The sequence below is a fragment of the Seriola aureovittata genome, chromosome 12, assembly GCF_021018895.1.
Source record: "Seriola aureovittata isolate HTS-2021-v1 ecotype China chromosome 12, ASM2101889v1, whole genome shotgun sequence".
Classification (NCBI taxonomy): Eukaryota; Metazoa; Chordata; class Actinopteri; order Carangiformes; family Carangidae; genus Seriola; species Seriola aureovittata.
In genome coordinates, this window is record NC_079375.1 from 13475062 (window position 1) to 13488319 (window position 13258).

At 40.6% G+C, this 13258-nt stretch overlaps 1 protein-coding gene across 2 annotated transcripts in view; it reads left to right on the top strand.

Moving 5' to 3' along the window:
• Window positions 1-509: 509 nt before the first annotated feature.
• The window catches only part of LOC130179024 (adenylate cyclase type 1-like), a 39739-nt gene continuing 26990 nt past the window's right edge, over window positions 510-13258 (top strand). The window contains exons 1-3 of one of the 2 annotated variants that reach the window (XM_056391730.1): window positions 510-4054; window positions 7488-7637; window positions 8013-8131. In XM_056391730.1, coding sequence (XP_056247705.1) covers window positions 3446-4054; window positions 7488-7637; window positions 8013-8131 — 878 coding nt within the window. In that variant the 5' untranslated portion in view covers window positions 510-3445. The remainder of the gene's footprint in view (window positions 4055-7487; window positions 7638-8012; window positions 8132-13258) is intronic. The other variant, XM_056391731.1, reaches the window with a different exon arrangement.

Below are 13258 nucleotides of genomic sequence, written 5' to 3' on the forward strand. Positions count from 1 at the left end.
CAAAACATGCATTGCTAGTCTCTCTCGGGTCTCTCTTGGCTCTTTCATTTGCTGGTGTTGAGCCAATGTGTCTGTGATTATAAGACCAGCCATGCTTTAACCACATCTGGACACTGGTGGGACTTCCCTGCTTCTGGGCTATCATTACAGATGATCACTTGATGACAGCGAATCTAAAGCACTACTTAGCAGCTCTGAACATTCTTTATTTTTTTTTAAATTTGCTCTGCTTTTTTTTCATTCATCTGCTTTTTATCCTCTTGTCCCCCTTTCCTGGACCAAACCAATGGTGTGTGAGCCATCTGTTTCCAGATTCAGAAATATCCTGCTGGTTGCAGAATTAAAGCCTGTGGAAATCTTTTTGAAGCATTTTTTTGAGAGGGAAGCAGTGACATTTCTCACTGCTCTCTTTACAAGAGAAGGCAAATGTGAGACATGGACCAAAGGCTCTCTATGAAACAAATTTGGTTTCTAAGATCCCCTATATGCTATAGATGATCTTTTAGGAAGATGCTATACAACTGACATGTGGTGGAGAAGATTTTAATTGCTCCGGAGAGCTCAGGCTTTTTAGTCATCAAGCTGTTATTCAAATAACAGTTTTGCAATGTAAATATGTCAGGAACATAATCAGCTGTTTTACATCATTTCAGATCCTCAGCTGTTTCATGTCTTTCCATCTGAGACTTTTTTTTTTTTTTTTTTTTTTTTTTTTTACATGAAGAAATATCAAGAGACAGAAATAGAAAGACAGAGACAGAGGAAGTGAAGATGATTTTTAGTAGAGAGGCATGCAGCAGGAAGCAGGCTGCTGTCTCCTTGTCCAATGCCCTTGGAGTGCAGCTTTGTGGTGTGAACTCCCATAAGACCTCTCTTTGTTCTCAGAAGATGAGGGCTGGCAGAGTGTGACCGTGCACTTACACCTGAAGCCATCAAAAGCAGAGGGAATAACACTTTTACGCCATACGATGCCTCTGCTCTTATCCCCCAGTGTTCGTGGCCACAAACAGGCCAAGAGGTCCTGGGGGAAATACTATGCACCTTCACACACATGCAAAGAAACCAACTGTCAGTCAACAGCAGCCCCAAATAAATAAATAAAAAGTACAAATCTGCATGTGCAGATACATAAATGGCAATTTGAATGTCAGATTTTCATCTTGTTTGACTGCATAGTTTGACATTTACATCAAAGGAATGTGAGATGTCTTCTACAACTGAAAATCCCAGCGCTAATTATCGAGATTAATTTAGGAGCTGTTACACAAGGAATATTGAAATATTGATTAAGGCGATGACAGGAAATCAATGCCAGATTAATTACACTCTGGGCTACAAATGACAACACTGTTTTGTTACAGTGGCATATCACCTCCGTGAGAGCCTTGCTACAGTATTTCTGTCACTGACAGGCAAACTACAATAACACATCAGCATTTGTGTGTCAGCTAATAAAGTCCGTGAAAAGTAACAGGAGTAAAAACCTTGTAGATAAGACAGAATATCAGCCTAAAAGCAACGTGTCCTATATCCTGTGTCCCACATCTTTCTCTCAGAGGAGCAGGGGTAGATAACACAGAGGAGTGAGAGTGTCAGGTGGACGAGAGGGAAAGGTAGGGGCCACTGTTGTGGACACGTCCGCAGCAACAGAGCTGTGGGTTTGTGACAGCAAGCATTTTGCAATTATCAATTAATAAATAATTTTTTCTATTAAACCCCCCACCAGTACAAAAATGCTTTTTATTATTTTTTACTTGAGTTGGATGTCCAAGCATCACTGAAGAATAAAAGGATTTTTAAGGTAGTAGCCTATAACTTAATATGTGACACATATTATTATTCAAAGCATTTTTTATTTATCTTAAAAGAAGTCCGGAAGGGATGCCTATTTGTTTGGTCTATAAAATGTCAGAAAATACTCAGAAATGCTAGTCACAATTGCCCAAAGTCCAAGAGGACATCTTAAAAATGTTTTTTTTTTTTTTTTATTTCTATCCAAAACTCAAAGGGATCCTGTTTAAATTAATGTAAAACAGAGACAAGCAGCAAGCCCTCACATTTTAGAATTCAGAGAATAGTTTGGCTTAATCATTGATAGAAATTGTTATTAGATTGTCAATTGATTAATCAATTAAGGTCTAATACAGCAATAGCTATTTGCACTTATTTTTTGCCATAAAAACATTTGCTTTGATGCTTCTCTCTGGCCAGGCTGGTCTTTCATAAAGCACTGCTTCTTTTTCTTTTTGTCTCAGAATTTGGTAAGCTGCCAAATACTTTACTTCTCCATTTGCGTTTTCACTACACCCCATCCTTTCCCCTCTCTCTTTGTTTACCTGTCACACTGTAGCTGTAGATCAGTGAATACTAACAGCTGAGAGCGAGAGAGGGAGAGGGAGCCAGGGAGGAGAACAGGAGGCATGCGAGTGTCCTAGTAGCATGGTGGAGTGCTGGACTTTGGCATGGGCCATCCATCTGTCACTTTCTTACACCCCTCCCTGGTACTGACGGGTCATGGCAATGGCAGCCTGTGACGGATGACTAATCTTCCCCTGGTAATGAATGAGACACCACCCCCTGAATGCCAAGAGGGTGCTGATGGTGAGGGTGGCTGCCTCATTGGCAATACAGAAATCATTATGATGAATGGTATGTAAGCATGTTATCCCATGTCTGTGCCAGCCTGCCAAATGGGCTACAGTACCTGCCAGCTTAGGAGAATCTCTAGTGAGAATCTCATGAATCGTGGTCTGAAAACATTGATACAGAACATCTATTAATTCTGCCTCCTTTCCTCTCATCATCTGTGTTTAATGCATGTGTATGAGTGTAGGAGTCAGGAAAGGGAAGAGCATAAATTAACCAGTAAATGTAAAAAAAATTAGATTGCACAGAGTGTAATGATGGAAACAGGGCATGTGTAGGTGGGAAAGAAAAGAGGACATTGCTATTATGGATGATGCATGCACTGTCCTGTTAGATGGGAGAGGGACGCTCTGCAGCCGCACCAGTCAAATCGTCTTGACTGTGTTGAGTAGCTGAGACCTGTCTTATCTTCACCTCATAATGCGCAGGCGTGATCCTATCTGAGCCCAGCAAAAAGCTGTTACCATCTGAACTAGACGTCGTGTGCGCGGCTCTTCATGTGGCGCTCCAGCCGATGCTTTAAAAATTGTATTTTTGATATATTTGTCTTACAGATCGCGTGCAAAGACAGCCCGGACATGAATGTTTCTTTGGAAGCTGATCTCACCGAACAACACAATCCAACCTGTGGATAGTGAGGAGCGCGTCTGTGGCCACCGGCCAGTCTCCGCTATCTGGGACGCTCTGCCTCCAGCCCGCTGTGCGCGTCTTTTTTTTCTTCCCACCGTTGGCTCCGGTCTGTGTCGGCGGGGGGATCCGGTGTTCCGTTTGACCTAAGCTGTGAGCAGGTATTCAGTTTATGAATGGCACTGGCATGGAGGAAATACCGTTTCAGAAAGTCAAAACCAGGCGGAAGAGAAGTCACTGCCCACCGGGCGTCCCTTTGACCACCATCGTGTGTGAGGACGAGTTCGACTGCAAGGAGCTCGAGTCCCTCTTCCAGAACTACAACCTGAAGCTGGAGCAGACGTCCACCCTCAAAGCCCTGGCCGTGCTCATCTTCATGTCCTCGACACTGGCCGTGGTGGAGTTACTGTCCGGCCCCAGCCTCACCATCTCCAAGGGGTCCCATCCGGTCCACTGTGTCATCTTCGTCTCCCTGTTCATCGTAACTAATGTCAAGTACCTGCAAGTGACTCAGCTCCAACAGATTGTCAACCTGACGCTGCTCTTCGGCTTCACTTTCTCTTTCCTCTGCTGTCCCTTCTCCCTGGGCGCGATGGGGATGGAGCCGCCGACGTCCCCGGAGCAAGGCATGTGGCAGCTCATCCTGGTCACCTTCGTCGCCTACGCGCTCCTACCTGTGCGGACACTCTTGGCTGTTGTGTTTGGAATAATGGTCTCCATCTCGCATTTGATTGTGACTGCCACTTCAGTCACAGTGAAAACACAGAAACTGTGGAGATCGGTAAGTATATGCTACACACTATGATCACGGTGCCTTTAGTGTATCTATACTTCCCCTATTACTAGGCCTATAATCATCACCATAATACAACATCATCTACATCCAAATACACATCCAGCATAATATAATATAACATGACATAGGCCCATGCAGTGAAACACACTATTTAGACTCCAGTTCAGCACCAAGGACAGCTCCCTGTGGTTAGACTTGATAGGATTTGCTCAGGCTTGGATCAAATTTGACAAAAGTGTAATTCTGCCACGACCTGTTTTGGTTGCAAAAAAAAAAAAGAAAAAAAGCTAGTTCATGTCAACTCAGCCATAAAGCACAATTTTAGATGTAGATGCTTGGTCCTAACTTGTGGTGGACAAACACAAAGTGAGACTGTGTGAATCTCTGCTTGAATACATATAAAGGTATCACCTGGAAGTGATTTTACATAGCTTATTGACAGTGTTTGTAAATTAGTACTAGATAGCTGTGATGATACATACCTGTAGGGCCAGAAAAAAGAAAACAAAGAAAGAAAGAGGGGGGAAAAAATGAATGTGCATAGCATTGTGTCTGCCCATGACTGTTTCCCTGGGGATATGATTCAGCCCTAAAGGAGCAGGCTGGGAATGAAGAACCAGAGTGACATCCTGCTAGCACCAGAAGTAGGGCAAATCGGAAGGACACATACACACACACACACACACACACACACACACACACACACACACACACACACCACACTTTCACCACACTATATGCTTCAGTTGTGAAAAAGAGGGCAAAGTCATGCATGTCATTTGAGAGCTGAAATGAAAATTGGTACACCTCTCCCTGCACATTTATATCTTTGTACCTTTTTCTGTCACAATGAATACACACACATAACACACACCCGTGCACGCTCACATTTCTGACTGTCATCAGGTGTGAGGCAAGAAGATATGTCACATCAGTCAAACCCTCCAGGGGTGATGGAACCTTTCTGCCTCCATGCAACATGTGACATGAAGATTGTGCATTTCTTGGGAAAAGGAAATTGAGATTTGATCAGTTCATCACGCCCTTGGATGATGACAGCTTATTTGCCGAGGAGATTGTTTTCCCTGTACGTAGGCTATGAGATACCTGCGTAGCCATGTGAAGGACAGTGTTAGCTGTACTACCAGAGATAGCTAATCCATTAAGCTTAGAGATGAGCTGCGTGGCATGACCCTGCGCAACCCAGGCTCGCACCAACCACCCACCTAGGTCCCAGGCACTCAGCCTACAGTACTGTCTGCTTTCATGGCTCAGTCTCTCTGAAATATCTTATTACTGAAGCGAATATGGAATATAACTTCAAAAATAGGTTATTACTAGTTCCCTATACAGCTGTGAGTCTTGTCGTGTTCTGTAATAGCTGAACATGTTTTAAATGTTGTCTGCCAAGAATATAGACTCATTGGCATTAGTTGACAACCTTGCATGTCCATAAAGCTTGAACACCGAACACATTTTGCATTAGCACATTTACACCATTTAAATCCAATAATTGTAACGGAAACAAAGTAATCAATCTCAGGGAGCATGTCTTCCATTAACATCAAATGTAACAGTGATGACATGCATATTAAAAGAAAGCCCTGTATTTTCAAGTGTGTATGGCAATACGACGTTACAGGTATACAATGACACCTTGAAAAGTCAAGGCTATAATTTCCTCACTATGTAAAACTATGGGTGAGATACCTGCCAGAGAGAGTACAGTGCAATAAGGTCAGTAAGCTGGCAAGGCAAATTGAGGTTATCACCGCCGATAAGCAGAGGAGTGAGTGTCGTACACCACTTAACTCCGATGTCTACATGTACTCACTGGAGGCTACAAAGTAACTTGAGCGTCATTTGAACATGTTGATGCTTGCCAGCACTTCTGCCAAGCACAAAGACTGACTACTGCTGCTGCCAAGACCAGTCTTTTCGAGGCAATCTATTATTCATTGGACTGGAAAACATGCCAGTGTGTGGTGTTGGATGTGTGTTAAGTTGAAAAAATAATGTGTATATGATATGACATTTATGATGCAACATAAATGCCCTGAAAGGACCGGATATTCCTTAAAGGTAAAGGATAATGTAATTTGTTATAGCTTTTCCTGAGGTCAAATCCACTGTAGAAAACACTAATGATGAATGGCCTAAGATATGAAGAGAATGAATTCCTTTATTTTTATGAATATATAATTATTGCCAGGGGTGACAGCTTGCTTGTGTGCGTGCTAGAGGTGAATATAGGACCTTGTTTGGTTTGTGTACAAAGTCATAGCCAGCCAACCTCGGTCATGTAGGAAAAAAAAAAAAGCTCTCTTTTCTTTGTGTCCTGCACAAGGTTGAAGCAGTCATGCTGCTGTGCATCTGATGTGACGGATGAACCAGAGCACGGATTCTCAAAAGTTTTAATGTCACAGACGCCCAAAATAGAGAAATATTATGCCCTGCCACCCTCTCACCCACCTCTCATATGTGGGGACGTTTGTTGGGCTTGACTTAGTTTCTATACATGTTCATGCATGTGGGAATCAAAGTGGTGTAAAGAAAAAATCTGTGATCAGAATAGTTATATATAGTCACTTCTAATGGGATTGTTATATATATGTATATATATATATATGTATGTATATATATAAATATATATATATATATACATAATTATATTTATAATGTGATAGTTTATAGTGAATTTATTTCGGTCAGCTCAATACTGAAAATCTAAGGTGCTTTCAAGCAGGTTTCAAGCAATTGTATGCAGCAGCTAACCACCCAGATACAGAACAGGCACACACACAATAGATAGGAAAAGACAGAGGGAACTCAAACGCAATTTATGACAAAACAAAAAATAATCTAAGACCGTACACAAAAACACATGAAATTTGTAATAAATACATTAATAAGTAAATATAAATATGAAAAAAAAACTATCTAAAAGATATACAAGGTACCGTGGCTGTAAAAAAAAAAAGCATAAAATCGTAAAATATGAGGAATTGAGAGGACAGATTTAATTCTACACTTAAACCTCTTTAGGGCCCATTCAATGTTCCTAAGGACCTTATATTTGAGACGCACTTTCACGTCGCAAATGTACATGCCTATGTGTATATACAGTACACATAAGAATGCATCGTGCACTAATACACAAAGACAAACATACAAATGTAGAATAACGAGCAAATGACATATCATGATTTGATTATGAAATTAATATGAAAATACAAATTCACTTTGTTCTCATAATTTTTAAGCACATAGAAACAGTAAAAACCAAACACAAGCTGGTAAACAGTCAGTACATTCACAGCAACTCTTAATTATTTCCTTATAGGCTACTGCATGTGTTTTTATCAACTCTACTGAAGAATTTAAACAACGTATCATGTTTTTTTTTTTCTGTTTGCAGTTGGTTGCCAACACAGTGCTGTTCACCAGTGTCAACCTGTCAGGGCTGTTTGTGCGCATCCTGACAGAACGAGCCCAGAGGAAGGCCTTCCTGCAGGCTCGCAACTGCATTGAAGAGAGACTCCGCATGGAGGATGAGAACGAGAAGCAGGTACAGGCACCCGTACACTGCTGAAACTATGGGTAAAATTAGATGTGTGTCTATGTCTTTTTTTTTTATTCTTATTCCCCACTCTCTCTCTCTCTCTCTCTCTCTCTCTCTCTCTCTCTCTCTCTCTCTCTCTCTCTCCCTCTCCCTCTCGTGCTGAGAGTCATTTTGACACATTATTCATTTCTGTTATATTTCATACCTTTTTGTCTGGCACATTTCTTATCGCTACTAACACTATGTCCTATGATAACTTTGCTGTGTTTGATTGTATAAATGTATATTTAAACTTATTTTATTTTTCTCTTTTTCTCCCTCTCTATCTCTTTACCACACACCTATGTACACACACACACACACACACACACACACACTCAGGAGCGCCTGCTAATGAGTCTGTTGCCCAGGAACGTAGCTATGGAGATGAAAGAGGATTTCCTGAAGCCCCCAGAAAGGATCTTTCACAAAATCTACATCCAGCGCCATGACAATGTCAGGTAGGATCCTCACATCAACCCACCACAGCTGTGAATCAGTCACAGTGATATTTAAAGTCCTCTTAGCTGTGAATTGAATTAACTAATTCTACTTTTAACAGTAGCATTTGGAGATACTCCATTCTCCTCATGGGATAATTTCCATCCGAAATAGTGGAATAAATGCTGTCTCAGTGAATTACAGCGCGTGCTATAAAAGAGCTGAATAACTTGACCAAACATGTCCTTTGGAAAGAGCACTGAAGGCTACACAATCTAGTGTGATCTGACCCAACAGCATCCTGAAACATTAACACAGCTCCAGGCTGCAAAAGCTGAAATATTTAATTCTTCACACTGAATATCAAGGGTTAGCCCCTGACTCACTTGTTTATTATCAGTTCAGATAACACTGAAATCATGACATAGATATATATGTATATAAAATACATTTTGGAGCAATGATAGAGTAGTGCTACATGAGATACAAGGAAATAATTCAACATCTACTGATATCAAGGTCATAATCTGATCATAGTTGTGTTGTGCTAAGGCTTATATGCCAGCGGCCAACTCCTGGGCCGTCACACTGCAGCAGCCCCCAGGAGCAACAAGGTTTTTGGAGTTAGGGTTCCTTCTAGGGAGGATGCAATGTTAAGTGAGAAGGAGATTCCTCTGGCACTTTTGTTGTGCCCTGCCTGGTTGTCAAGCTCCCAAGTGTTTGGGAGCAATGTGCTCTTCTTTTAAGTCATTACTTTTTGCTACAGATTAATGGCTGTTGAACCCCATGTTCACTGCAATAGGCGACAAATGGTTCCTCATTAATTGGCATGTGACCTATTTAACAATAGGCATTGTGTAACAAATGTCATTTCTGTACATATATTGAATTTCCAAAAAATGAAGTATATGTACATATAAAATAAAAACATAGATGTAAAAACTTGTATATAAAACCTATTAGAAATTGAAACTGTATGTCTAGCCTACACGTATCTTTATGTTTATGTATGTGGCTTATATTATATACATACAGTATGTTACATTGATATATATGCATCCCAAAGCCTGTCAATATATGTTGATATTAGCCTATATACAGTAGGGTCCAAAATTCTGAGACCACTTTGTCAGAATGGGAAGATAGACATGTTAAAAATTAATGAGAAATGAATAAGAAAACATATATAAGCATATAGAATTTTTATATGAATGTTGTTTTAAATACATTTACATATGTGAATTAAAATATATATTGTTAGTATATGTGCTTGCTACATGTTATATAATAAAAAATCATCATATATAAGTATATAAGTATTCAGAACCTTTAGCTAAGAAAAGTAGAAGTACCACAAAATAAAAGTGATGGTTATTGGTACTAGTTACAACTAACCTACTAATGCAAGTTAAAGTCCAGCATCCAAAATGTTATAAAGAACAATATTACCAGCAAAATGTGTCAAAAGTAAAATAATATGATATATATAGATAATGTGACTGATGCATTTACGTTTAAGCCACATTTTAATGTCAAAGGCCAGTCAAAAGGGAGCTAATTTTCACTACTTAATATTCTACTGAGTAGTTTAACCCAACAGATTCTGTAGGTAACTACAGCTGTCACTTAAATATTGTAGTGGAGTAAAAAGTACCTGCCTCTAAAGTGAAGTGAAATGGAAGTATGAAGTTGCATCAAATGGAAATACTCCAGTTATGTACATATACCTCAGATTTTTGCTCAAGCACAGTGCTTGGTTACAATCCACCAGTGCAAATTTGTATCTTGCTCCTGCACCTCTTTCCCTCCTGACTCCTGCAGGCGTAGTTAGCTGTGATTGACCATTTAACCCGTTGTCAGAAAAATGTAAACAGTAGGTTTGAAGACACCGACGTTCACTGTGCCATTCTCTGCAGTCTCTAAAGTCAGATTGCTTTAGTTCCTCTTCTCATCACACCTTGTTGGTCTGTGTCTCTTGCTGTATTGTTAAAGCCCCGTCATCATGTTCCAACATTTCCGTGTTCCCTTTTCTTATCTTCTCCTCTTCCTCCTTCCCTCTGTGTTCTCAGAGCAGCAGGGAGGCTTGAGCAGGAGAGTTTGCTTAGCCCCAGGATTAAGTTGCTACAGGGGATTAAATGCAATGGAGACTAAATTCTGGTTGCATAACGCTGTGTGTGTGTGTGTGTGTGTGTGTGTGTGTGTGTGTGTGTACGTGTGTGTGTGTGTGTGTGTGTGTATGTGTGTGTGTGTGTGTGTACGTGTGTGTGTGTGTATACGTGTGTGTGTGTGTTGTGTGTGTGTGTGTGTGTGTGTGTGTGTGTGTGTGTGTGCTTGCGGTGGTCAAATATGGACACATCTCAGTGGAGCTCTGCTGATTGCTTTTCTGCCTTGAACTCCTTCAGATAGCGCCACCCTTTGAGCGTGATCTAGACTGGATGCAGGCGTGATTTATGTGATTTGGGTGGACTGTAATTAGAAAGTAAACAGTGTGCAGCACAATTTACTCAGAGTTTTCTCCATTATGTTCTGAGACTGTGGGCAGTGTTTGATCTGATTAAAATCCAACCTGGGGGGATATTGTAGTAATCAGTCACTAAAAAAGGAATACGACTCCAAAAGTATCAAACCTAAAGCCACATACTGACGAAAACTTTCATTGATTAGGAGTTGAAGTAAGGTAACCGATATGATAATGATGATTCTTGAGCTGGAAACAGCAGTGATTTCTGTAAGGAAAGAACATTTTTAAAGCACCAGTAATTAAATATTTTCTTAATTTATCACGTCACCTATAATAGATTGCATTATTATTATTTAAATGATGAATAATGTGAAAACAGTGATGAATTATGAGCATGCACTGTTTAATATCACATTTGCTCTTTTAATTAAACAGCTTTCATATTTATCATCATTTATGGTTTAGCGCTCTCTTGAATGCAACATGCATTTTCGCTACTCTTTGTGTTTTTTTCAATTCTCAAGCATTTCCATCATGTTTATATCATTTAATTCCACCCCCTCCACCCCACCCCACACACACGCACAGTACAGTAAACATACACAAAATACTAGTTAAAGACAAATTCCCGTCAGTAAAGGCGCCTTACTGAGGAGATGTAAAAATAAAAATCTAAATTTCATAGATGACCTACTTGGGTCACTGACAGGAGGTCTCGTAATGTTTGCAGATGCTCATTCACTCCGAAGAAATTACAGTTCATCCCTCAAAAATACGTTGTAAGCACCTTTGGCTCTCTTCTGTGTTGCCCCCTTTGTTTGCCCCGACATCAGCACATCCACTGCCCACATACTGTCGCTCCAGTGGGGCCCATCCAAAGTTAACCCTTGAGTTGCCATGTGGCTTGTGTCTTCCGCTATGTGATTACATTTAAATCACATCTGCCAAAATAGCTGCAGCATAAGGCCTTCCACAGAGGGAAACAGGAGATTAGCATAACTGGGGAGGGGGGTAACTTTCCTCGAATATATATGTGCCACTGGAGAGGAAAAGATGGATGAGCATGTGAGAGGAGGTTGAATCAGACGATATGAGATATTAGCCAAGTTACCACAGGAATAATCATGTTTGTATTAACGTGGCTTACTCATGTGAACTGTAGCGCTTTTGTCTGCTGTAGATGATGAGTTGCGTGAGTCAGAGGCTTGAGTTGGGGATGAGCTTTCTGACCTGGAGCAGTGAGTATAGTACAGTAGGTGTGGTGGAGGAAAATGCTGAGTCTAGAGTAACTTATAGCCGCTGCCAAGAGTGCTGCATCGCTTTGTTTTGAAGATTTTGCCGGAGGACATTCAAAATCAGATACAGAAGTTCCCCCGATGAAATCCACAGTCTGCAACCTCTGTGCTTTTCAGTCGTCCAACTCATAAAAGCGCGAGTGGCTTTGAGGTTTGAGTTCACTCAATGAAAACTATTTTTAACACAGCTGCAAATTCCGTGTCAAATATCTACCTACACAAGTAGGTACAGCAACCTACCTACACAAAGTCCATTAGTTTACTTAAAGTGTTTGTGACTATAAATGCAGCTTAACACTTCAGATTTATATGTATGAATTTAAATCATGTTATGCAAGTAATGCTGTGCAGTTAAAAGTAAGCCCCAGATTTCAGTGATCTATGAACTGCATGTTCAGCACACACACGACACTCATATTTATATTTGTCTTCATGATGTAGTTTGCCTGTCCTAGCACTCGTGGATACGGTTACTAATTACTGAATGAGCTCGTGTGTTCTCCTTTTGAATGCACATCCCTGGATTTATGTACCGCTGTGACATACTGAGCGGAACAAGTTGCATGTTGGTAAGGTAATTAATCATAAGCATTATTTATGAGCTGAATATGCAGTTGCTAACAGGAACACTTGTGGCTTATTTTGAATTTGCCTTTGGACCTATATTACATGCTGATCTGTCACCACTAACGCGGTGCAGTGTTTACAGAGTGTGCCACCATAAATACATAACAATATAGATTCCTGTGTCTTTGTAAAGCTTGGACTGAGGTATCTCGTTCACGTTTTTCTATGGAGGACACTGATTTAAATAAGTCTTCCACATACTGCATCTTCAGTGGTGCATTAGAAAGCTGACCCGGGCTTTGTATGGAACACACACCACATGCCCTGTGGTGTGCATGTGGTTGAAATGAAGTAAACAAAGCCAAAAATAGCCAAGTTCCGTAAAAGATCACATGAGGTCATGAGATATTTGGCACCATGCACTCAGTGGGATGCTCCGCAGCACAAACATGGCAGGTTAATGCTTCATGCACAGGGACATGTAAAGTAGTAGCAAGAAAAATCTTTTTTCGTTTTTTTTCAGGAAATTTTCTGCCTTAATCCTCCTACAAAAACACAACCAAACCTTGCCTTTTTGAGGGATGTGGATATGAAAGTATTGTAGAATGTGGAGTTAAACAACTAGAAGGTCACTCCGAGAGCACAAACATCTACCAAGGCCAATGTCAAACAAGATGCACCCGACTTCAGAGAAAAGAAATTCAAATTCATAAAATAATATCCACATCTGCCCCAAAATGTATGCCCCACCCCCCCCTCCACCACATTTGGTGCAAATCAGTTCAGTACTTTTTGCATAATCCTGCTGATAAACAAACGGACAC